The 27394-nt window shown below is 46.4% G+C and overlaps 1 protein-coding gene across 2 annotated transcripts in view; it reads left to right on the top strand.

Annotated features, from left to right (window-relative positions):
* CRTC1 (CREB regulated transcription coactivator 1) overlaps positions 1–27394 on the top strand; it is a 462675-nt gene that overhangs the window by 343874 nt on the left and 91407 nt on the right. For both annotated transcript variants that reach the window (XM_063914768.1, XM_063914769.1), the window contains exons 9-10: positions 11383–11528; positions 12274–12510. In XM_063914768.1, coding sequence (XP_063770838.1) covers positions 11383–11528; positions 12274–12510 — 383 coding nt within the window. The remainder of the gene's footprint in view (positions 1–11382; positions 11529–12273; positions 12511–27394) is intronic.

Here is a 27394-nt window from a genome sequence, read left to right as displayed (position 1 = left end):
TCTCCTAATAAGGGCAAGGTCCAGAGAACAGCTGGAGACAGCTTTAGCACTATCTCAAGAGGTGCTAAGACAACACGGGTGGATTCTGAATATTCCAAAATCCCATTTAATCCCGACAACTCGTCTGCTGTTCCTAGGAATGATTCTGGACACGGTTCAGAAAAAGGTTTTCCTTCCAGAGGAAAAAGCCAAGGAGTTATCCGATCTGGTCAGGAACCTCCTAAAACCAGGAAAAGTGTCAGTACATCAATGCACAAGAGTCCTGGGAAAAATGGTGGCTTCTTACGAAGCAATTCCATTCGGCAGATTCCATGCAAGAATATTCCAAAGGGATCTGTTGGACAAATGGTCAGGGTCGCATCTGCAGATGCACCTGCGAATAACCCTGTCACCAAAGACAAGGGTGTCACTTCTGTGGTGGTTGCAGAAGGCTCACCTATTAGAAGGCCGCAGATTCGGCATTCAGGATTGGATCCTGGTGACCACGGACGCCAGCCTGAGAGGCTGGGGAGCAGTCACACAAGGAAGAAACTTCCAGGGAGTATGGACGAGTCTGGAAAAGTCTCTTCACATAAACATTCTGGAACTAAGAGCAATCTGCAATGCTCTAAGCCAGGCGGAACTTCTCCTGCAAGGAAAGCCGGTGTTGATTCAGTCGGACAACATCACGGCGGTCGCCCATGTAAACAGGCAGGGCGGCACAAGAAGCAGGAGTGCAATGGCAGAAGCTGCCAAGATTCTTCGCTGGGCGGAGAATCACGTGATAGCACTGTCAGCAGTGTTCATCCCGGGCGTGGACAACTGGGAAGCAGACTTCCTCAGCAGACACGATCTTCATCCGGGAGAGTGGGGTCTACATCCAGAAGTCTTCAACATGTTAATAGACCGTTGGGAAAGACCAATTGTAGACATGATGGCGTCTCGCCTCAACAAGAAACTGGACAAATATTGCGCCAGGTCAAGAGATCCACAGGCAATAGCTGTGGACGCACTGGTAACTCCTTGGGTGTACCAGTCAGTGTATGTGTTTCCTCCTCTGCCGCTCATACCAAAGGTATTGAAGATCATACGGCAAAGAAGAGTAAGAACAATACTAGTGGTTCCGGATTGGCCGAGAAGGACTTGGTATCCGGAACTTCAAGAGATGCTCACGGACGAACCGTGGCCTCTACCTCTGAGAAGGGACCTGCTACAGCAGGGTCCCTGTCTTTTTCAAGACTTACCGCGGCTGCGTTTGACGGCATGGCGGTTGAACGCCAGATCCTAAAAGGGAAAGGCATTCCAGAAGAAGTCATTCCTACCTTGATTAAGGCACGGAAGGAAGTCACCGTGAAACATTATCACCGCATTTGGCGAAAATATGTAGCGTGGTGCGAGGATCGGAGGGTTCCGACGGAGGAATTCCAACTGGGTCGTTTCCTACATTTCCTGCAATCAGGATTATCTATGGGTCTCAAATTGGGATCCATTAAGGTTCAAATTTCGGCCCTGTCAATATTCTTCCAAAAAGAATTGGCCTCTGTCCCTGAGGTCCAGACTTTTGTCAAGGGAGTACTGCATATACAGCCTCCTGTGGTGCCTCCGGTGGCACCGTGGGATCTAAATGTAGTTTTAGATTTCCTCAAATCCCATTGGTTTGAACCATTGAAAAAGGTGGATTTGAAATATCTCACATTGAAAGTGACTATGTTACTAGCCCTGGCCTCTGCCAGGAGAGTATCTGAATTGGCGGCTTTATCTTATAAAAGTCCTTATCTAATCTTCCATTCGGATAGGGCAGAACTGCGGACTCGTCCGCATTTTCTCCCTAAAGTGGTATCAGCATTTCATCTGAACCAACCTATTGTGGTGCCTGCGGCCACTAGCGACTTGGAGGACTCCAAGTTGTTGGACGTTGTCAGAGCCTTAAAAATATACATTGCAAGGACGGCTGGAGTCAGAAAATCTGACTCGCTGTTTATATTGTATGCACCCAACAAGTTGGGCGCACCTGCTTCTAAGCAGTCGATTGCTCGTTGGATTTGTAACACAATTCAACTTGCACATTCTGTGGCAGGCCTGCCACAGCCTAAAACTGTAAAAGCCCACTCCACAAGGAAGGTGGGCTCATCTTGGGCGGCTGCCCGAGGGGTCTCGGCATTACAACTCTGCCGAGCAGCTACGTGGTCGGGGGAGAACACGTTTGTAAAATTTTACAAATTTGATACCCTGGCAAAGGAGGACCTGGAGTTCTCTCATTCGGTGCTGCAGAGTCATCCGCACTCTCCCGCCCGTTTGGGAGCTTTGGTATAATCCCCATGGTCCTTTCAGGAACCCCAGCATCCACTTAGGACGATAGAGAAAATAAGAATTTACTTACCGATAATTCTATTTCTCGGAGTCCGTAGTGGATGCTGGGCGCCCATCCCAAGTGCGGATTATCTGCAATACTTGTACATAGTTATTGTTAACTAATTCGGGTTATTGTTAAGGAGCCATCTTTAAGAGGCCCTTTCTGTTGTCATACTGTTAACTGGGTTTAGATCACAAGTTGTACGGTGTGATTGGTGTGGCTGGTATGAGTCTTACCCGGGATTCAAAATGCCTCCCTTATTGTGTATGCTCGTCCGGGCACAGTACCTAACTGGAGTCTGGAGGAGGGTCATAGGGGGAGGAGCCAGTGCACACCACCTGACCTAGTAAAGCTTTACTTTTTTGTGCCCTGTCTCCTGCGGAGCCGCTATCCCCCATGGTCCTTTCAGGAACCCCAGCATCCACTACGGACTCCGAGAAATAGAATTATCGGTAAGTAAATTCTTATTTTCCCAGCTGGTATAAATATCTTGTTCCTGGGCTGGAAAGTTGGTCAGTGCTTCAACTGTCTTCAGTGATTCCAGTGTGCAGTTCTTCCATGGACTTTCTCTGCTGTACAGCCTGACTCTGCAGTGTCTACAATGCTCCCTGTGACTGGCAGTTACCTGAGACCGGCTTCCAGCTTCTAGCTTCCAGCGGTGCTCTGCCCTGCCAGTAACCATCGGTGCTCCGCCATCGATCCCAAGTCTCCATCGGTGCTCCGCCATCGATCCCAAGTCTCCATCGGTGCTCCGCCATCGATCCCAAGTCACCATCGGTGTTCCGCCATCGATCCCAAGTCTCCATCGGTGTTCCGCCATCGATCCCAAGTCTCCATCGGTGTTCCGCCATCGATCCCAAGTCACCATCGGTGTTCCGCCATCGATTCCAAGTCTCCATCGGTGTTCCGCCATCGATCCCAAGTCTCCATCGGTGTTCCGCCATCGATCTCCAGTAACCATCGGTGTTCCACCATCGATCCCAAAGTAACCATCGGTGTTCCGTCATAGATTCCAAGTCACCATCGGTGTTCAGTCATCGATCCCAAGTATTTCTCTGAACTGTGATTCCTGTTACCTGTACCAAGTCATCAGTATTCCTCTGAACTGTGTTTAATAAACCTTTGAACTTTCCTTCGTTGTCTTGGTCACGCCTTCGGGCATTTGTTCTAAAGGTTCCCTGCATGTCTAAGAACCCTGTACTGCCTCCCAGGTACACATATACCTCAGCCCCTACAACTGAGGCTTCCCCCTCGTCAGCACCAGCCCTCAGTTGTGACACTGGGTAAGCATTGTCCATACTAATAAGACCAAAGATTGTCAGTGGACTCCAGCAAGATTAAAAGCATACCTGATGTCATTGCCTTGCATCAAGCTGCCCTAATATTGCCTCCTGTAAATGGTCTCAATTCATCAGTGATTTAGTAAGGAGCACAATTTAGTTTACAATGAACTGAGAATATTATTACCAAACATGAAACTTTCTGACAAATTTATCTATATTAAGATACCTCTTAACAAGTTCAACAATTAACCTGGTTAAAGTAGACATTGCTGTGTGGAGTCATATCACCCGGAAAAAAGAAAGATTTGTTATAAAGTAATAAGGAGAGGTTTTTCACTGGATACAAATCATTCCTCTTACAATTAATAAAAGGACACAATTGATTTATTTACCAGTGCTGGGTCTTCAGTCTGTCCAACGGCTCTGAAGAGTGTGATTTTATACTAATGTGCATCGGTATATTACATACATTTTCTCTTACGTCCTAGAGGATGCTGGGGTCCAACTTAGTACCATGGGGTATAGACTGGTCCTTTGGGAGCCATGGGCACTATAAGAGTTTAATAGTGTGGGCTGGCCCCTCCCTCTATGCCCCTCATACTACACTCAGTTTAGAAAATGTGCCCGGAGGAGCCGATCACAGCTAGGGGAGCTCTAGGAGTTTTCTTAGTTTTTTATTTTTTAGAGTTAGGTTACAGTGAGCCTCCTTGCTTCATGGGACTTAGGGGGGGGGGGGGGGGAGTAGGAACCAACTTCCTAAAGAGTTATTGGTTCTCTACTGCGCTGACAGGACACTGAGCACCTGAGGGTGACGATCGCAAGCCCACGAGGCGACCGCTCACTCCCGCAGCATGGCCGCCAGCCCCTAACAGAGCCAGAAGAAAGAAGAGTGGTGAGTACAGCGCCGGCGTCCCAGTTAGCGGGTCGCCGGCGGGTATGGCGGCACAAGGGTGGGAGCGCAGCACTGACAGGCTGCGCTCCAGGAAGGCTCAGCAACACACTGTGTAGGCGCTGTGAGGGGTGTCCTGAGCCAGCGCGGATCACCCTACACTGGTCACGCTGCTAACAGGGGCTAATCCCACTGTTGGCTCCAGGAAACCTCAGGGCAGTTTAAACATTTAGTGCGAGAAGCCGCGCGCCATGTCGGGGGGCAGGGCTTCCTCTCAGAGCGGATCCAGCACTTACCAGTGCCATTTTCTCCCTGCAAGGACGCTGACAGGGAGCGCTGCCCTTCTCATACTCCATTGCCTCACGGTACCAGGGTGTTATAAACAGGGGGGGGGGGGGGGGGATATCAAGACTAACTACTCTATTAAGGGTAGTTAGTCAGCGCCGGGCTTTTATCATAATAATTGTCTACAGGGGCGCTGTGTGGCTGGTTCCTTATACTCTGTGTGTCTCTGAAGGTACTCTGGGGGAAACTATGTCTGACATTTTCCTGTGTAAGTGTGTATATCCCACATTACCATGTATAAGGACTGTGTCCTTTGCTGCAGTGTTTATCTTCTACTGAGGAGTCTATTCCATGTACTCAGGATGTAATATACTGTGTCAGCCTTCTGAATCTAAACCCCCATGGGTGGATTCTTTAAGGGGAGTGGTATCCCAGATTTCTACTAGGATGTCCCATACTGAAAGGGAGATGCAGGTTTTGAAAAAATCTGTGGAGGGCTTAAGGTATTCAGCCCCTACTACTATGGACCCACCTACATCCCCTCAAAAACGTACACTTGCCCAGATAATGCAAGTTGACACTGATACCGACTCTGATACTGGGGACGGTGATGGGTATTTGCAGGGGGGAGATGCATCCCTTGCTAAAGGGATGCAATTGATGATTGAAGCATTTAGGGATATGTTGCATATTTCTGAGAAAGTGCCTGAGCAAGAAGAATCATCTTATTTTACAGTAAATAAGAAATCCTCGCTTACCTTCCCTGCTTCTAAGGAGTTAAACTCCTTGTTTGAAAAGTCCTGGGAAAACCCAGAGAAACAATTCCAGATTCCTAAAAATTTTCATAGCTTTTCCTTTCCCTGAAGAGGACAGAAAAAAGTGGGAAAATAGTGTACGCTTCTGTATCTAGAGTGTCAAAAAAGATGGTTTTACCTGTCCCCGGTTCAACTACTTTAAAGGAGCCGTCTGACCGCAAGATTGAGACTATGCTCAAATCACTATACACGGTTACAGGCGTGGCATTAAGGCCCACTATTGCTTGTGCATGGATTTCTAAAGCATTAGTAAAGTGGTCTGGCACATTACTTGAGGATTTAGATACTATGGATAGGAGTGACATTGACTTGTTTGTACGTCACATACAGGATTCTGCAGGTTTCATGGTGGAGACCATGAAGGACATTAGCTGCTTAAAGCAAGAGCTACTTCAGTGACAGTTTCGGCACGCAGAGGACTCTTCCTTTGCCAATGGACTGCGGATGCAGAATCCAAGTAAAGTGTGGAGAACCTACCCTTCACAGGTCAGGCCCTGTCTGGGAAAGCTCTGGATGCATGGATATCCACGGCAACTGCGGGTAAGTCGGCCTTTCTTCCCTCCGCAGCTGCACTGGCTCTGAAGTCTTATCCTACGCCTACACTGCAGTCCTTTCGGACCGCTAAATTTAGAAAATCCAAACACCCCCCCCCCCATCTTCTTTAGAGGAGGTCGGGGAAAGTCCAGAAAACCTGCTCCAACAGGTTCCCAGGAACAGAAACCAGGTTCTGCTTCCACAAAATCTTCAGCATGACAGTGGATCTCCCAACCTGGAGATCGAACAGGTGGGAGCGAAACTAAAAGCTTTCAGTCACGTCTGGGCGTCATCTTGCCTGGATCCCTAAGTGACAGATATTGTTACCTAGGGGTACAGACTGGAGTTTCAGGAACTCCCACCTCACAGATTCTTCAAATCAGGCTTACCAGTTTCGCTGACAGAAAATGCTATCCTACAGGAAGCCATTCAAAAATTGGTATGAACAAATGTCATTGTTCCAGTTCCACCTCACATAATCACCAAGGGTTATTACTCAAACCTGTTTGTGGTACCGAAACCGGATGGTTCGATGAGGCCTATTTTGAACCTGAAGTCATTGAACCCTTGAGGGTTTTCCAATTCAAGATCGAGTCTCTGAGAGCAGTGATCTCAGGTCTGGAGGAGGGTGGGATTCATAGTATCCCTGGATATCAAGGATGCGTACCTTCACATTCTGATCTGGCCGCCTTACCAGTCCTATCTACGGTTTGCACTACAGGACTGTCACTGTCAGTTCCAGACATTACCATTTGGCCTCTGCACAGCACCGAATGTGTTCACCAAGGTCATGGCTGAGATTATGCTCCTCCTCCGCAAACAGGGAGTGAACATAATTCTATAGCTGGACGATCTGCTGATAAAAGCATCTTCCAAGGAGAATCTGTTGCAGAGTATTGCACTCTCAACTCAACCACTTCGGGATCATGGGTGGATCCTGAACCTTCCAAAGTCACATTTGGAACCGACAAAGAGACTGCCCTTCCTGGCGATGATACTCGACACGGAAGTGCAGAGGTTGTTTCTTCCACTGGAGAAAGCGTTGGTGATCCAATCAATGGTCCGGGATGTCTTGCGTCCAGCCCGGGTTTTCGGTTCATCAGTGCATTCGCCTTCTGGGGAAGATGGAAGCCTCCTACGAGGCTCTACAGTACGGAAGATTCCATGCAAGGTTCTTCCAGCTGGATCTCCTGGACAAATGGTCGGGATCACATCTTCACATGCACCAATGGATACTCCTGTCGCCGAAAGGCAGAATTTCACCCCTCTGGTGGCTCCAAGCTTCTCACCTGCTTGAGGGCCGCAGGTTCGGAATTCAGAATTGGATTCTTCTAACCACGGATGCAAGCCTCCAGAGGTTGGGGAGCAGTCACCCAGGAGGAAAACTTCCAAGGAAGGTGGTTAAGTCAAAAGTCTGTCCTTCCAATAAACATTCTGGAACGAAGGGCCATCTACAATGACCTTCTCCAAGCGGCACATTTTCTGCAAGATCGAGCCATTCAGGTTCAGTCGGACAACGTCACAGCAGTGTCCTACATAAATAGGCAGGGCGGAACGAAGAGCAGGGCTGCAATGTCAGAGGTAACAAAAATCCTCCTCTGGGCAGAAAGGCACGCGCCAGCGCTGTCGGCGATCTTCATTCCGGGAGTGGACAACTGGGAAGCGGACTTCCTCAGCAGACACGATCTTCATCCAGGATGGGGCCTCCACCCGGAGGTGTATGCAGAGGTAACAAGACGATGGGGTGTACCTCAAATAGACATGATGGCCTCTCGCCTCAACAAGAAGCTTCGAAGGTACTGTTCCAGGTCTCGAGACCCACAAGCAGTAGCGGTGGACGCCTTGTTTACTCTGTGGGTTTTCCAGTCACTGTGTGTGTTCCCACTCATCCCAAGGGTTCCTAAACTAATAAAAAGATCAGGAATTCCGGCGATCCTCATTGCTCCAGACTGGCCAAGAAGGGCTTGGTACGCAGATCTTCTGGCATTACTGCTGGAGGATCCGAGGGCTCTTCCTTTTCTCGAGGACCTTCTACAACAGGGGCCGTTAGCCTATCAAGACTTACCGTGGCTACGTTTCACAACATGGAAGTTGAATGCCAGATCTTAGCTCGGAAGGGCATTCCGAACAAGGTTACTCCTACTCTGATCCAAGCTAGGAAGGGGGTAACGTCTAAACATTACCATCGGATTTGGAAAAAGTATGTCTGTTAGTGTGAATCCAAGAAGTTTCTTACGGTGGAGTTTCAACTGAGACGTTTTCTCTTCTTTCTGCAAGCGGGTGTGGATGTGGGCCTACGCTTCGTCTCAATCAAAGTCCAGATTTCAGCCTTGTCCATTTTCTTCCAGAAACAATTGGCTGCTATCCCTGAGGTTCAGACTTTCTTGAAAGGCGTTCTGCACATCCAACCACCCTTTGTTCCTCCTACGGCGCCTTGGGATCTTAATGTGGTCCTGCTGTTCCTGCAATCGGATTGGTTCGAACCTTTACAGGAAGTGGATGTACTTGGAAGGCGGTCACACTGTTGGCATTGGAATCTGCAAGACGTGTTTCTGAATTGGGGGCATTGTTACACAAGAGCCTCTACTTGATTTTCCATGAGGATAGAGCTGAGCTCAGAACGCGTCAGCAATTTCTTCCAAAGGTTGTGTCGGCTTTTCATATCAACCAACCTATTGTGGTGCCAGTGGCTACTGACACCTCAATTAGCTCAAAGTCCTTGGATGTTGTGCAGGCTTTGAAGATATATGTGAAGAGAACTTCTCATCACAGGAAATCAGACGCTCTATTTGTCCTTTATGATCCCAACAAGATTGGGTGTTCTGCTTCTAAGCAGACGATTTCTCGCTGGATCAGGCTTACTACCCAGCATGCTTATTCGACGGCAGGATTGCTGATTCCAAATTCTGCTCAGGCCCACTCTACTCATAAGGTGGGTTCTTCCTGGGCGGCTGCCCGGGGTGTCTCGATTTTACAGCTTAGCCGAGCAGCTACTTGGTCAGGGTCGAACACGTTTGCGAAGTTCTACAAGTTCGATACTTTGGCCTCTGAGAACCTAAAGTTTGGTCAATCTGTTCTGCAGGAACCTCAGCACTCTCCCTCCCGTACTGGGAGCTTTGGTACATCCCCATGGTACTAAATTGGACCCCAGCATCCTCTAGAAGGTAAAAGAAAATAGGATTTTAATTACCTACCGGTAAATCCTTTTCTCGTAGTCCGTAGAGGATGCTGGGCGCCCGCCCAGTGCTTCGTATTCCTGCTTTGTTACTTGGTTCAGTATTGTTGGTTCAGCCGTTGCTTAATTGTTTCAAGTTCGTTAGCTTGGCTTTCCTTTTTGTTATGTGTGAGCTGGTGTGAATGTCACCACTATCTGTGTATTTCCTTCTCTCAAAGTATGTCCATCTCCTTGGGCACAGTTTCTAGACTGTCTGGTAGGAGGGGCATAGAGGGATGGGCCAGCCCACACTATTAAACTCTTATAGTGCCCATGGCTCCAAAAGGACCCATCTATACCTCATGGTACTAAATTGGACCCCAGCATCCTCTACGGACTACGACTAAAGGATTTACCCGTAGGTAATTAAAATCCTATTTTTAAATTTTTCCTTTTTTATTTGTACTTTTTATTTTTTTACATATGTTTTTCATTTTAATGTCTGTTTATGCAATATATGTGCAATAAATTGTGGCTTGTTTGATACGATCACAGACGGCGCTTCCCTTCTCTTTTTTTTCTTTATTTAGTTACAGTAAATGTGTACAATGTGTAAATTAGCTCCTCAGTTTACATTTTTAGTGCCGACTAATTATGCTGTTTTCTAGCTGTGTAAGTTCTTTGTAATTCTGTAATTACAGTATTAGTCATTTAAAGCAAAATCTATATTACATATGTAACCTGCTGGGTATTCGTCACTGAAGTGTATTCAGTATATGATTGGCATACAAATACTATATGTTTGAAGTGTATGATGCTTATTAATAGGAAGCGAACATGTGGCTAAATCGTAACTAATGGTTTATTACACAGAGTGAAGTTCAATAAGCTGTACATACCTAACTGAGTACACTGTATATATAGATGTTTACTATAAATGTGTGTAGCAAGAGAGGCGATAGCAATTTCAGTTATGTTGCTGCCACTATAGTAAAAATGTGTCCTAATTTTTGTGTTAAAAAAATGACTTTGTTAAAACCAGAATCACACAATATGCTATAATTCATTTTTAATGGAAATTGAAACTTAATGAACCTCACTGCCAGAGTTTTGATGTTATTGAATTTCTGCTGACCAAGTCTTTAAGCTGTAACACACTACCCGGTTTTCCCCGGATGACAAAAAGCCGGATAAACTTTGTCCGGCTTTTTGCCATTCGGCAGAGTCTTTCACACACAACGGCTTTGAGCCGTGTGTAATGCTGTGCGCATGCGCAGCAGCAGACACGGCTTGAAAAAAAACCTTTGTGTGTGAAAGCTCCCCTTCACACACACACACGGTCCACTGCCTACAAAGACAGCCCGGCAGCCGGACCTTCCAGTGGATATTTCCAACTGCAACCCGGCAGCCGGGCCCCTGCAGTGTGAAAGGACACATTGCGCTGCATGCGTCTCTGCAGCACGGCAGCGGTAAAAAGCCGGGCGGGATTGTGCCGGGCGGCGGGAGCCGGCGTGTGTGTTTCAGCCCTAAGGGGTGTATTCAATAAGTGTCGGATTTGGCCGCTCATTGAATACTAACCTGTCGGGTCCTTTCCGTCGGAAAGGACTCGGCAGGTATTGCATACACCCCTAAGTAAATCATATTTTGAGTACTGTATACATGCACATCATTTCATGCCTAAAATTGACTATTGCGCAGCTTGATGGAAAATAGTGCATTTCTCCAAGCCTGCTGTACATTTATAAGAACAAAACATGGATTGTGAACAAGTTCTGCTCCTCTCCATTCATTTTTTGTCCAGAGCTAAGAAAAAGTGTTATGATTTACCAAAGTAATCTATAGCAAATTCATAGCTAAAATGATGGCGCACAGATTGATAGTACCTGTATACACATTTCTCTACTGCTTGTGTCTCGAATAGTAAGTGCAAGATACGCAAATATTTAAAAGGCCTCTCACATGCACATGGACAACAAACGGGATTTCCCTGTACAATAGTGAACAGCAGATCCTTTTGTTCTGTGCACATTCTTCTCGTATTGGACTTTTTGGACATTCTTATAATTTTTGCCTTGCCTTCTGTGTTGTAGGAATGACAACAACTCAAGGAACTGTCACAGGGTCATCACATCATCAGCAACCCAATGTAAGTCCACTGTCACTAAATTCTGACTCCAGAAGGCAGCAGTCTCAGCAGATGTCCTCAACTATGTCTCCTCTATCACCTATAACTCAGGTGTGTAAGGGGGTTTTGTGGCAAACTGTACTGGATTGATACAAATCATATTTGAACGTATTTGACGCAATGTGTGTGTTTTGTTTAGTTTTTTTACTTTAATTGTTTGTATGCAAGTATGTATGCAAACCCTGTTTGTCTGAGGAATAGGAAGACAACATGGATACAGTGCAATAGCAAATAAACCTCTAGTTAATGTAAAGTGGAAGTTTTCCTAAAACCTGTATTGTGTTTGTGATCGGTTAGAGGTATAGCATCCTTACAGCATACAGTACATGCCAACACTACTTGTCTCCTCTCCGGGAGACGCTCGAGAAGGAGACTGCTGCTGCACACTTTGGGGGACTGGGCCAGACTCTGGTCATTAGGCCCAGCCTCCAGCATGAAAAAATTCTGCAATTTGTGGGTCAGAGTGTGGGGGTAGGGCTAAAATGACACAGTTCATGTAATTTAGCCCTTCCCCATCCTTCCCTCATCGCAATTACCGTGAGAAGTTCTCCATCCTGCCCGCTTCACTAGGAAGCATGCAGGAGATATGCCTACTCAGTCAGGGGTGCGGGGACTATCCAAAAAAATGGGGAGCCTCCACAGCATCCACGAGAGAATGTTAATATGGTCTTATTAAATACTTTTACCTTTTTATGCATTGTTGTATTGTTTTATAGAGATATTCTGCCATTTCTTCTTACAAACTGAAAATGTGACTTTTTTTTTTAAATTGTTCTTGTTTAACTTTATTTCTTAGGCTGTAGCAATGGATGCTTTGTCTCTGGAGCAGCAGCTACCACCGTACACTTTTTTTACACAAACAACTTCACAGCCACAAGCACAAAGTGGCCTGTCTCAAAATTCTTCATTAATGCAAAGCTCTGGTTTACATAGAGGAGCACAACTGCCTCCCCTAACAGTAACAATATCAACGACAGTCCCGCAGTCTCCTCCAGGAATTCAGACTCCATCGCTGGCTATGGATATCAATTCGGTAAGTTTATTGAGTAATATTGATGGGACTGAAGTTGAAATACACTACAGTATAATCAGTTTTGTGTGGACAATTGTCAGATTTTACAAGTTATTATTTTTTTTGTGATCATTAGGGCTGTGTTTTCATAAGAGAATAAAATGTAACAGGTACAAATGGATTTTTCTTGTTTTTGGAAGGCAAAACATTCTTGTACTTCTGCATTGCTGTTACCTAGATAATTAAGTTGGGCTGTAGTAAGAGATTTACTGACATTCTAATGGGATAACTGTTAAATTGTGTCAACTGCTTTCACTGAACAGGTACAGTAGTCATCTATATGATCTGGCTATATTGTTTAATTCTTGCACCTATAATTGTAATGTACTGTTGCACATATTGATGTTTCTCTATCGTCCTAAGTGGATGCTGGGGTTCCTGAAAGGACCATGGGGAATAGCGGCTCCGCAGGAGACAGGGCACAAAAAAGTAAAGCTTTACTAGGTCAGGTGGTGTGCACTGGCTCCTCCCCCTATGACCCTCCTCCAGACTCCAGTTAGATTTTGTGCCCGAACGAGAAGGGTGCAATCTAGGTGGCTCTCCTAAAGAGCTGCTTAGAGAAAGTTTAGTTTAGGTTTTTTTCTTTACAGTGAGTCCTGCTGGCAACAGGATCACTGCAACGTGGGACTTAGGGGGAAAGTAGTAAACTCACCTGCATGCAGAGTGGATTTGCTGCTTGGCTACTGGACACCATTAGCTCCAGAGGGATCGAACACAGGCCCAGCCGTGGAGTCCGGTCCCGGAGCCGCGCCGCCGACCCCCTTGCAGATGCTGAAGCGTGAAGAGGTCCGGAAACCGGCGGCTGAAGACTCCTCAGTCTTCATAAGGTAGCGCACAGCACTGCAGCTGTGCGCCATTTTCCTCTCAGCACACTTCACTGGGCAGTCACTGAGGGTGCAGAGCGCTGGGGGGGGGCGCTCTGAGAGGCAAATATAAACCTTATACAAGGCTAAAAATACCTCACATATAGCCCATAGGGGCTATATGGAGATATTTAACCCCTGCCTGACTGGAAAAATAGCGGGAGAAGAACCCGCCGAAAAAGGGGCGGGGCCTATCTCCTCAGCACACGGCGCCATTTTCTGTCACAGCTCCGCTGGTCAGAACGGCTCCCAGGTCTCTCCCCTGCACTGCACTACAGAAACAGGGTAAAACAGAGAGGGGGGGCACATTAATGGCTATATATATATATATATATTAAAGCAGCTATAAGGGAGCACTTAATATAAGGATATCCCTTGTATATATAGCGCTTTGTGGTGTGTGCTGGCAGACTCTCCCTCTGTCTCCCCAAAAGGGCTAGTGGGTCCTGTCTTCATTAGAGCATTCCCTGTGAGTTTGCGGTGTGTGTCGGTACGTGGTGTCGACATGTATGATGACGATATTGGTGTGGAGGCGGAGCAATTGCCAAATATGCAGATGTCACCCCCCAGGGGGTCGACACCAGAATGGATGCCTTTATTTGTGGAATTACGTGATGGTTTATCTTCCCTTAAACAGTCAGTTGAGGACATGAGGCGGCCGGACAATCAATTAATGCCTGTCCAGGCGCCTCAAACACCGTCAGGGGCTGTAAAACGCCCTTTGCCTCAGTCGGTCGACACAGACCCAGACACGGGCACTGATTCCAGTGACGACGGTAGAAATTCAAACGTATTTTCCAGTAGGGCCACACGTTATATGATTTTGGCAATGAAGGAGACGTTACATTTAGCTGATACTACAGATACCGTAAAACAGGGTATTATGTATGGTGTGAAAAAACTACAAACAGTTTTTCCTGAATCAGAAGAATTAAATGACGTGTGTGATGAAGCGTGGGTTGCTCCTGATAAAAAGTTGATAATTTCAAAAAAGTTATTGGCATTATACCCTTTCCCGCCAGAGGTTAGGGCGCGCTGGGAAACACCCCCTAAGGTGGACAAGGCGCTCACACGCTTATCCAAACAAGTGGCGTTACCCTCTCCTGAGACGGCCGCACTTAAGGATCCATCAGATAGAAAGATGGAAGTTATTCAAAAGAATATATACACACATGCAGGTGTTATACTACGACCAGCTATAGCAACTGCCTGGATGTGCAGTGCTGGAGTAGTTTGGTCAGAATCCCTGATTGAAAATATTGATACCCTAGATAGGGACAATGTTTTACTGTCGTTAGAACAAATAAAGGATGCATTTATCTATATGCGTGATGCACAGAGGGATATTTGCACACTGGCATCTCGGGTGAGTGCTATGTCCATTTCAGCCAGAAGAGCCTTATGGACACGACAGTGGACAGGCGATGCGGATTCAAAACGTCACATGGAGGTTTTGCCGTATAAAGGGGAGGAGTTATTTGGAGTTGGTCTATCAGACTTGGTGGCCACGGCTACTGCCGGGAAATCCACTTTTTTACCTCAAGTCACTCCCCAACAGAGAAAGGCACCGACCTTTCAACCGCAGCCTTTTCGCTCCTACAAAAATAAGAGAGCAAAGGGCTTGTCGTACCTGCCACGAGGCAGAGGAAGAGGGAAGAGACACCAACAGGCAGCTCCTTCCCAGGAACAGAAGCCCTCCCCGGCTCCTGCAAAAACCTCAGCATGACGCTGGGGCCTCTCAAGCGGACTCGGGGACAGTGGGGGGCCGTCTCAAAAATTACAGCGCGCAGTGGGCTCACTCGCAGGTAGACCCCTGGATCCTGCAGATAATATCTCAGGGGTACAGGTTGGAATTAGAGACGGATCCTCCTCATCGTTTCCTGAAGTCTGCCTTACCAACCGTCTCTTCCGAAAGGGAGAAGGTGTTGGAAGCCATTCACAAGCTGTACGCTCAGCAGGTGATAGTCAAAGTACCCCTATTACAACAAGGAAAGGGGTATTATTCCACTCTATTTGTGGTACCGAAGCCGGATGGCTCGGTAAGGCCTATTCTAAATCTGAAGTCCTTGAACCTCTACATAAAAAAGTTCAAGTTCAAGATGGAGTCACTCAGAGCAGTGATAGCGAACCTGGAAGAAGGGGACTTTATGGTATCCTTGGACATCAAGGATGCGTATCTACACGTTCCGATTTACCCCGCACACCAGGGGTACCTCAGGTTCATTGTTCAAAAACTGTCACTATCAGTTTCAGACGCTGCCGTTCGGATTGTCCACGGCGCCTAGGGTCTTTACCAAGGTAATGGCCGAGATGATGATTCTTCTTCGAAGAAAAGGCGTATTAGTTATCCCATACTTGGACGATCTCCTAATAAGGGCAAGGTCCAGAGAACAGCTGGAGACAGCTTTAGCACTATCTCAAGAGGTGCTAAGACAACACGGGTGGATTCTGAATATTCCAAAATCCCATTTAATCCCGACAACTCGTCTGCTGTTCCTAGGAATGATTCTGGACACGGTTCAGAAAAAGGTTTTCCTTCCAGAGGAAAAAGCCAAGGAGTTATCCGATCTGGTCAGGAACCTCCTAAAACCAGGAAAAGTGTCAGTACATCAATGCACAAGAGTCCTGGGAAAAATGGTGGCTTCTTACGAAGCAATTCCATTCGGCAGATTCCAGGCAAGAATATTCCAAAGGGATCTGTTGGACAAATGGTCAGGGTCGCATCTGCAGATGCACCTGCGAATAACCCTGTCACCAAAGACAAGGGTGTCACTTCTGTGGTGGTTGCAGAAGGCTCACCTATTAGAAGGCCGCAGATTCGGCATTCAGGATTGGATCCTGGTGACCACGGACGCCAGCCTGAGAGGCTGGGGAGCAGTCACACAAGGAAGAAACTTCCAGGGAGTATGGACGAGTCTGGAAAAGTCTCTTCACATAAACATTCTGGAACTAAGAGCAATCTACAATGCTCTAAGCCAGGCGGAACTTCTCCTGCAAGGAAAGCCGGTGTTGATTCAGTCGGACAACATCACGGCGGTCGCCCATGTAAACAGGCAGGGCGGCACAAGAAGCAGGAGTGCAATGGCAGAAGCTGTCAAGATTCTTCGCTGGGCGGAGAATCACGTGATAGCACTGTCAGCAGTGTTCATCCCGGGCGTGGACAACTGGGAAGCAGACTTCCTCAGCAGACACGATCTTCATCCGGGAGAGTGGGGTCTACATCCAGAAGTCTTCAACATGTTAATAGACCGTTGGGAAAGACCAATTGTAGACATGATGGCGTCTCGCCTCAACAAGAAACTGGACAAATATTGCGCCAGGTCAAGAGATCCACAGGCAATAGCTGTGGACGCACTGGTAACTCCTTGGGTGTACCAGTCAGTGTATGTGTTTCCTCCTCTGCCGCTCATACCAAAGGTATTGAAGATCATACGGCAAAGAAGAGTAAGAACAATACTAGTGGTTCCGGATTGGCCGAGAAGGACTTGGTATCCGGAACTTCAAGAGATGCTCACGGACGAACCGTGGCCTCTACCTCTGAGAAGGGACCTGCTACAGCAGGGTCCCTGTCTTTTTCAAGACTTACCGCGGCTGCGTTTGACGGCATGGCGGTTGAACGCCAGATCCTAAAAGGGAAAGGCATTCCAGAAGAAGTCATTCCTACCTTGATTAAGGCACGGAAGGAAGTCACCGTGAAACATTATCACCGCATTTGGCGAAAATATGTAGCGTGGTGCGAGGATCGGAGGGTTCCGACGGAGGAATTCCAACTGGGTCGTTTCCTACATTTCCTGCAATCAGGATTATCTATGGGTCTCAAATTGGGATCCATTAAGGTTCAAATTTCGGCCCTGTCAATATTCTTCCAAAAAGAATTGGCCTCTGTCCCTGAGGTCCAGACTTTTGTCAAGGGAGTACTGCATATACAGCCTCCTGTGGTGCCTCCGGTGGCACCGTGGGATCTAAATGTAGTTTTAGATTTCCTCAAATCCCATTGGTTTGAACCATTGAAAAAGGTGGATTTGAAATATCTCACATTGAAAGTGACTATGTTACTAGCCCTGGCCTCTGCCAGGAGAGTATCTGAATTGGCGGCTTTATCTTATAAAAGTCCTTATCTAATCTTCCATTCGGATAGGGCAGAACTGCGGACTCGTCCGCATTTTCTCCCTAAAGTGGTATCAGCATTTCATCTGAACCAACCTATTGTGGTGCCTGCGGCCACTAGCGACTTGGAGGACTCCAAGTTGTTGGACGTTGTCAGAGCCTTAAAAATATACATTGCAAGGACGGCTGGAGTCAGAAAATCTGACTCGCTGTTTATATTGTATGCACCCAACAAGTTGGGCGCACCTGCTTCTAAGCAGTCGATTGCTCGTTGGATTTGTAACACAATTCAACTTGCACATTCTGTGGCAGGCCTGCCACAGCCTAAAACTGTAAAAGCCCACTCCACAAGGAAGGTGGGCTCATCTTGGGCGGCTGCCCGAGGGGTCTCGGCATTACAACTCTGCCGAGCAGCTACGTGGTCGGGGGAGAACACGTTTGTAAAATTTTACAAATTTGATACCCTGGCAAAGGAGGACCTGGAGTTCTCTCATTCGGTGCTGCAGAGTCATCCGCACTCTCCCGCCCGTTTGGGAGCTTTGGTATAATCCCCATGGTCCTTTCAGGAACCCCAGCATCCACTTAGGACGATAGAGAAAATAAGAATTTACTTACCGATAATTCTATTTCTCGGAGTCCGTAGTGGATGCTGGGCGCCCATCCCAAGTGCGGATTATCTGCAATACTTGTACATAGTTATTGTTAACTAATTCGGGTTATTGTTAAGGAGCCATCTTTAAGAGGCCCTTTCTGTTGTCATACTGTTAACTGGGTTTAGATCACAAGTTGTACGGTGTGATTGGTGTGGCTGGTATGAGTCTTACCCGGGATTCAAAATGCCTCCCTTATTGTGTATGCTCGTCCGGGCACAGTACCTAACTGGAGTCTGGAGGAGGGTCATAGGGGGAGGAGCCAGTGCACACCACCTGACCTAGTAAAGCTTTACTTTTTTGTGCCCTGTCTCCTGCGGAGCCGCTATTCCCCATGGTCCTTTCAGGAACCCCAGCATCCACTACGGACTCCGAGAAATAGAATTATCGGTAAGTAAATTCTTATTTTTTTTGTGTTAGAAATGTATAGTCAGAGAATTATACCTTCCCAAAGTGCCATTTTCTGTCTAGTCTATATTTTGAAAATTGTTTGAAAATGTTATCTTCTTCATAGCGCAATTCAAAGGTGCTCCTGAATTTCCATTGCATTGGTTGTGTAATACTTTCGTCACTGGTTTCACTGTGGGGAAGAATGACATATAAACCATTGTGTCAGCCTTCTTTACAACTGTGTTTAGACTAAAGCCACTCCATTTAATGCCCTCAAAATAGTAGTAGTCTTATAACACTAAAGCTCCCACTGCATGTAGCTGCTTGTTACAGGTGGGTAGGACCTACAAGGCACAGATTGGAATTAGAATAATGATTACTTAAAATGGATGCAAATACTGATGATCTGTGATGTCATATTCCAGTTCCAAATACAACATCTTTCAGTGCTACAGTTGCAGTGACAAGTGTGACATGCACTCAAAGTGCAAAGTTGTGTCATAGCAACAATGTTATGGCACAAAAAATAAGGGAAATCCTGTGCTTCCTGCCATGTACATCAATGTACAAATTATGTGGCATTTCCTCTTGTTAAAACATAAAATACTTCAGTATTTTACACACCTATAAATTATGCAGCAGATCAAAAACGCTATTTTATTTTTGCCGCAATTGTATTAACCTCATTTGGTGGGTGGGTGGTAAGAATTGTAGAATTCCAATGCCATTAATTATGTTGATGGGAAAATTTGATAAAGTGATTGGGGCACATCAGCTGCATGTTTTCTGCTTGTAACTTGGTTGCATAGATCTCTGTGGCACATCCTGAAATTGCAAGTGATTGAGTGTTGGTAATTTTTAAAGTGTAGAATAATGTTATTAGGGTTAGGATGTGTATGCCTTTTTTCCCTGAAGCATTTCCAACATTTCTTATTAAAATTGTTTTTAATTGGGCATATAAATGCATTTTTAAAGCTTTAGGTAATTTATCTGCAGACATTTGGAATAAAATCATAATTTATGATAATGACGCTGACTAGACTGCAGGTAAAATTCTGTGTGCTGCCACACTGCATTAAAAAGATAAGACAAGACAGGAATAGGAGACAGAAGACAGACTGGTATAGGACTGGAAGACAAACTGACAGGGTTCAGGTTATACTTATGCTGCTATCAGACATGTCACCAGGGAATTTGCTGGGCCTAGCAAAACGGCAAATTCCTGAGTCACAGCTCCATGACCCTGATCGGGAGCAGGGTTGTAGACCTGGGGCTTAGTCCCTGGTTGTTTCCTTTCACACATGCAGAAATCCCGGGTTGATGTGTATTCACGTGCAAAAACTCAGGATATAGCTACATGTGTGAAAGGGGTACTACAGTCTTTTGTAATAAAATTATCAGTTACTAGTTTCAAGAAAGTTTTTTTCCTCCTGTGTGAACTAGCCCTAAAAAAATATCGGTAAAGACATCCGATCAATCCAATTACACACAAATATATCATGGGTGCAACAGCCGCACTTTACCTCAGCCTTTTACGTTTTGTGCAAATACGGGCTGAAATCTGGCCAGATATGGTGCGAGACCCGGTGCTATTGCTGTCGAAGTGCCATGACAACTGACAACCTTCACTAGTAATTGATTTGCCCTCAAAATGTTCTGCTATGACACTAGTGAATATGTCAAGATTTCATATTGTTACTGTGAGGAGAGTTCTTGCTCTGAGTTACAATGTTCAGAATGGTGATTTATTTATTTTTCTTCATATAACCTATTCATTGATGGCTTGTTTCTCAATTACTCAAATATTTCCCTGTGTTTTTAATGAAACTGGAATTGTGTAAGGTTTGTTATAAAGGTCTACTTTTAACCACTTAACTGGCATGGTCAGATCACATGCGACTGCGCCGCACCACTGTGTCCCCTAGTTTTTGACGAGGAGATCCGTTCTGCAGATGTGCATAATATAATATTGAAATATTTTTTAAAACAACTTTCTAAACTATATAAAATTTAAAAAAAATAATGATATGAACTGTTTTGAAGGAAAAATAATCTAAGTGATTAAATAATTTCTCTATCGTCCTAGTGGATGCTGGGGTTCCTGAAAGGACCATGGGGAATAGCGGCTCCGCAGGAGACAGGGCACAAAAAGTAAAGCTTTCCGATCAGGTGGTGTGCACTGGCTCCTCCCCCTATGACCCTCCTCCAAGCCTCAGTTAGATTTTTGTGCCCGGCCGAGAAGGGTGCAATCTAGGTGGCTCTCCTAAAGAGCTGCTTAGAGAAAGTTTAGCTTAGGTTTTTTATTTTACAGTGAGTCCTGCTGGCAACAGGATCACTGCAACGAGGGACTTAGGGGAGAAGAAGTGAACTCACCTGCGTGCAGGATGGATTGGCTTCTTGGCTACTGGACATCAGCTCCAGAGGGACGATCACAGGTACAGCCTGGATGGTCACCGGAGCCTCGCCGCCGGCCCCCTTGCAGATGCTGAAACATGAAGAGGTCCAGAATCGGCGGCAGAAGACTCCTCAGTCTTCTAAAGGTAGCGCACAGCACTGCAGCTGTGCGCCATTTTCCTCTCAGCACACTTCACACGGCAGTCACTGAGGGTGCAGGGCGCTGGGAGGGGAGCGCCCTGGGAGGCAAATGAAAACCTATTTGGCTAAAAAATACCTCACATATAGCCTCCGGGGGCTATATGGAAATATTTAACCCCTGCCAGAATACACTAAAGAGCGGGAGACGAGCCCGCCGGAAAAGGGGCGGGGCCTATCTCCTCAGCACACAGCGCCATTTTCCTTACACAGCTCCGCTGGTCAGGACGGCTCCCAGGTCTCTCCCCTGCACTGCACTACAGAAACAGGGTAAAACAAGAGAGGGGGGGCAAAATAGTGGCAAAAATTATATTATAAAAGCAGCTATACAGGGAGCACTTATTATAAGGCTATCCCTGTCATATATAGCGCTTTTGGTGTGTGCTGGCAAACTCTCCCTCTGTCTCCCCAAAGGGCTAGTGGGGTCCTGTCTTCGTTAAGAGCATTCCCTGTGTGTCTGCGGTGTGTCGGTACGTGTGTGTCGACATGTATGAGGACGATATTGGTGTGGAGGCGGAGCAATTGCCAAATATGGGGATGTCACCTCCTAGGGGGTCGACACCAGAATGGATGCCTTTATTTATGGAATTACGGGATAGTGTCAACACGCTAAAGCAGTCGTTTGACGACATGAGACGGCCAGACAATCAGTTAGTGCCTGTCCAGGCGCCTCAAACACCGTCAGGGGCTGTAAAACGCCCTTTGCCTCAGTCGGTCGACACAGACCCAGACACAGGCACTGATTCCAGTGGCGACGGTGACGAATCAACCGTATTTTCCAGTAGGGCCACACGTTATATGATTTTGGCAATGAAGGAGGCGTTACATTTAGCTGATACTACAGGTACCACTAAACAGGGTATTATGTGGGGTGTGAAAAAACTACCTATAGTTTTTCCTGAATCAGAAGAACTAAATGATGTATGTGATGAAGCGTGGGTTGCCCCCGATAAAAAGATGCTTATTTCAAAGAAGTTATTAGCTTTATACCCTTTCCCGTCAGAGGTTAGGGCGCGCTGGGAAACACCTCCTAGGGTGGACAAGGCGCTCACACGCTTATCTAAACAAGTGGCGTTACCCTCTCCTGAGACGGCCGCACTTAAAGATCCAGCAGATAGGAGGATGGAAAATATCCAAAAAAGTATATACACACATACAGGTGTTATACTACGACCAGCTATAGCGACAGCCTGGATGTGCAGTGCTGGAGTAGCTTGGTCAGAGTCCCTGATTGAAAATATTGATACCCTGGATAGGGACAATGTTTTACTGTCTTTAGAGCAAATAAAGGATGCATTTCTTTATATGCGTGATGCACAGAGGGATATCTGCACACTGGCATCACGGGTAAGTGCTATGTCCATTTCGGCCAGAAGAAGTTTATGGACGCGACAGTGGTCAGGCGATGCGGACTCAAAACGGCATATGGAAGTTTTGCCGTATAAAGGGGAGGAGTTATTTGGAGTCGGTCTATCAGATTTGGTGGCCACGGCTACAGCCGGGAAATCCACCTTTTTACCTCAAGCTACTCCCCAACAGAAAAAGACACCGACTTTTCAACCGCAGCCCTTTCGTTCCTTTAAAAACAAGAGAGCAAAGGGATATTAATATCTGCCACGAGGCAGAGGAAGGGGGAAGAGACACCAACAGGCAGCTCCTTCCCAGGAACAGAAGCCCTCCCCCGCTTCTACAAAAGCCTCAGCATGACGCTGGGGCTTCTCAAGCGGACTCGGGGGCGGTGGGCGGTCGTCTCAAGAATTTCAGCGCGCAGTGGGCTCACTCGCAGGTAGATCCCTGGATCCTGCAGATAATATCTCAGGGGTACAGGTTGGAACTAGAGACAGATCCGCCTCGCCGTTTCCTGAAGTCTGCTTTACCAACGTCCCCCTCCGAAAGGGAGACGGTTTTGGAAGCCATTCACAAGCTGTACTCTCAGCAGGTGATAGTCAAGGTACCTCTTCTACAACAGGGAAAGGGGTATTATTCCACTCTATATTGTGGTACCGAAGCCGGACGGCTCGGTAAGACCTATTCTAAATCTGAAGTCCTTGAACCTGTACATAAAGAAGTTCAAGTTCAAAATGGAGTCACTCAGAGCAGTGATAGCGAACCTGGAAGAAGGGGACTTTATGGTGTCCTTGGACATCAAGGATGCGTACCTCCACGTTCCAATTTACCCCTCACACCAGGGGTACCTCAGGTTCGTTGTACAAAACTGTCACTATCAGTTTCAGACGCTGCCGTTCGGATTGTCCACGGCACCTCGGGTCTTTACAAAGGTAATGGCCGAGATGATGATTCTTCTTCGAAGAAAAGGCGTATTAATTATCCCATACTTGGACGATCTCCTAATAAGGGCAAGGTCCAGAGAACAGCTAGAGAGGGGATTAGCACTGTCTCAAGAAGTGCTAAAACAGCACGGCTGGATTCTGAATATTCCAAAATCCCAGTTAATGCCGACAACTCGTCTGCTGTTCCTAGGGATGATTCTGGACACGGTTCAGAAAAAGGTTTTTCCCCCGGAGGAAAAAGCCAAGGAGTTATCCGAGCTTGTCAGGAACCTCCTAAAACCAGGAAAGGTGTCTGTACATCAATGCACAAGAGTCCTGGGAAAAATGGTGGCTTCTTACGAAGCAATTCCATTCGGCAGATTCCATGCACGAATTTTCCAGAGGGATCTGTTGGACAAATGGTCAGGGTCGCATCTTCAGATGCACCAGCGGATAACCCTGTCTCCAAGGACAAGGGTATCTCTTCTGTGGTGGTTGCAGAGTGCTCATCTATTGGAGGGCCGCAGATTCGGCATACAGGATTGGATCCTGGTGACCACGGACGCCAGCCTGAGAGGCTGGGGAGCAGTCACACAAGGAAGAAACTTCCAGGGAGTGTGGACGAGCCTGGAAACGTCTCTTCACATAAACATTCTGGAACTAAGAGCAATCTACAATGCTCTAAGCCAGGCAGAACCTCTGCTTCAAGGAAAACCGGTGTTGATCCAGTCGGACAACATCACGGCAGTCGCCCATGTAAACAGACAGGGCGGCACAAGAAGCAGGAGTGCAATGGCAGAAGCTGCAAGGATTCTTCGCTGGGCAGAGAATCATGTGATAGCACTGTCAGCAGTGTTCATCCCGGGAGTGGACAACTGGGAAGCAGACTTCCTCAGCAGACACGACCTTCACCCGGGAGAGTGGGGACTTCATCCGGAAGTCTTCCACATGCTGGTAACCCGTTGGGAAAGACCAATGGTGGACATGATGGCGTCTCGCCTCAACAAAAAACTGGACAGGTATTGCGCCAGGTCAAGAGATCCGCAGGCAATAGCTGTGGACGCGCTGGTAACGCCTTGGGTGTACCAGTCGGTGTATGTGTTTCCTCCTCTGCCTCTCATACCAAAAGTATTGAGAATTATACGGCAAAGAGGCGTAAGAACGATACTAGTGGTTCCGGATTGGCCAAGAAGGACTTGGTACCCGGAACTTCAAGAGATGATCACGGAAGATCCGTGGCCTCTACCTCTAAGGAGGGACTTGCTTCAGCAGGGTCCCTGTCTGTTTCAAGACTTACCGCGGCTGCGTTTGACGGCATGGCGGTTGAACGCCGGATCCTAAAGGAAAAAGGCATGCCGGAAGAAGTCATTCCTACTTTGATTAAAGCAAGGAAGGAAGTAACCGTGCAACACTATCACCGCATTTGGCGAAGATATGTTGCGTGGTGCGAGGATCGGAGTGCTCCGACGGAGGAATTTCAACTGGGTCGATTCCTACATTTCCTGCAATCAGGATTGTCTATGGGTCTCAAATTGGGATCTATTAAGGTTCAAATTTCGGCCCTGTCGATTTTCTTTCAAAAAGAATTGGCTTCAGTTCCTGAAGTCCAGACTTTTGTTAAGGGAGTGCTGCATATACAGCCTCCTGTGGTGCCTCCAGTGGCACCGTGGGATCTCAATGTGGTTTTGGAATTTCTAAAATCTCATTGGTTTGAACCACTAAAAAAGGTGGATTTAAAATATCTCACATGGAAAGTGACCATGTTACTAGCCCTGGCTTCGGCCAGGAGAGTGTCGGAACTGGCAGCTTTATCTTACAAAAGCCCATATCTGATTTTCCATTCGGACAGGGCAGAACTGCGGACTCGTCCGCATTTTCTCCCTAAGGTGGTGTCAGCATTTCATCTGAACCAGCCTATTGTAGTGCCTGCGGCTACAAGTGACTTGGAGGACTCCAAGTTACTGGACGTTGTCAGAGCATTAAAAATATATATTGCAAGGACAGCTGGAGTCAGAAAATCTGACTCGTTGTTTATATTGTATGCACCCAACAAGATGGGTGCTCCTGCGTCTAAGCAGACGATTGCTCGTTGGATCTGTAGCACAATCCAACTTGCACATTCTGTGGCAGGCCTGCCACAGCCTAAATCTGTAAAGGCCCACTCCACAAGGAAGGTGGGCTCATCTTGGGCGGCTGCCCGAGGGGTCTCGGCATTACAACTTTGCCGAGCAGCTACGTGGTCAGGGGAGAACACGTTTGTAAAATTTTACAAATTTGATACTCTGGCTAAGGAGGACCTGGAGTTCTCTCATTCGGTGCTGCAGAGTCATCCGCACTCTCCCGCCCGTTTGGGAGCTTTGGTATAATCCCCATGGTCCTTTCAGGAACCCCAGCATCCACTAGGACGATAGAGAAAATAAGAATTTACTTACCGATAATTCTATTTCTCGGAGTCCGTAGTGGATGCTGGGCGCCCATCCCAAGTGCGGATTATCTGCAATAATTGTACATAGTTATTGTTAACTAATTCGGGTTATTGTTTAGGAAGCCATCTTTCAGAGGCTCCTCTGTTATCATACTGTTAACTGGGTTTGATCACAAGTTGTACGGTGTGATTGGTGTGGCTGGTATGAGTCTTACCCGGGATTCAAAATTCCTCCCTTATTGTGTACGCTCGTCCGGGCACAGTACCTAACTGAGGCTTGGAGGAGGGTCATAGGGGGAGGAGCCAGTGCACACCACCTGATCGGAAAGCTTTACTTTTTGTGCCCTGTCTCCTGCGGAGCCGCTATTCCCCATGGTCCTTTCAGGAACCCCAGCATCCACTACGGACTCCGAGAAATAGAATTATCGGTAAGTAAATTCTTATTTTTTCACAAGCAATTATTGTTAAAACTGCAGCAATAGGGCGTTCCATCCAATATATATTATCATGGATTTACCATACTCTGTGATTTCTCAATTACTAGACATGGCTTAACTCTAGGATTACCATACTGTCCCTTTAAACTGGGATGCTCATGATTTACACAGGATCTATGGCTGATTAAAACCAGTTGAAATGCAGGCTTTAAGTCAGCCTGCCACAGAACCAGTGTAAATCATAGGTGTCCCAGTTTAAAGTGATAGTATTGTAAGCTTAGCTAACTCCAACTGTTCAGTGCATGGCCAGGTGAAACTATAGTTTTATAGTGTGAATTGATGAAAACGCTGCATAAGAAGTGATTTACCTAATGCTTCTAGGCTGAAAAATACAGGTGTTATAAATATTTGAGGTACTTAAATGGATAACATCTGTTCAAATAGTAAGTATGAGTGAACACAATTAAACATCATGTTCTTATACACAGCAACATCTGGCTAGTTAGCCTTTGATCATAATATCCAATTCTGTGTGGTAAAAAAAAACAGGAGGCATCATTAGACCACCCATGGGGGAAAATGTACTCCTACGAGATGCAGACATTAGCAAGATCAAGGCAGTTCAGCTCATTGGTGTCTGTCTTTTTACTTGTCCATTGCTTTTGCCTTTTTAAATTATTGCTGCTTTAAAAAATGAAGTGAGCGGATTCCCTAGGATCACGTAGACCTTTACCCCAAGGTGAAGTTACGATTCAGCCGAACACATTTTTGACCAGTCATTCAGATGCCTTTTGAATATTTTCAGTTAAATGTTGATTCAAAATTACAGCATGTTTAGGCACATTTACATTATTATTTCTTGAGTTACCTATTTTTGAAGAACACTTACCCATAAAATGGAAAATGCAAATGTGGATTTGGACACAAACACCTTTTTTATGTTTAGCAGCTGAAACTTTAAATGAGAGAAGATTCTTTGAAAGGTTGAAGCTTCCCTCAGAGAGAGTGATGCCATGATTAATACAGTTAATATTGATTGGCTTATTTTTGGGCGTGCATAATCCATTCCTGACTGTGTGCCGTCATTTGCCATCACACTAACAGGCCACTC

This window comes from Pseudophryne corroboree, chromosome 1, assembly GCF_028390025.1.
Source record: "Pseudophryne corroboree isolate aPseCor3 chromosome 1, aPseCor3.hap2, whole genome shotgun sequence".
Taxonomy (NCBI): Eukaryota; Metazoa; Chordata; class Amphibia; order Anura; family Myobatrachidae; genus Pseudophryne; species Pseudophryne corroboree.
This window is presented reverse-complemented; position numbering and strand designations above follow the sequence as displayed.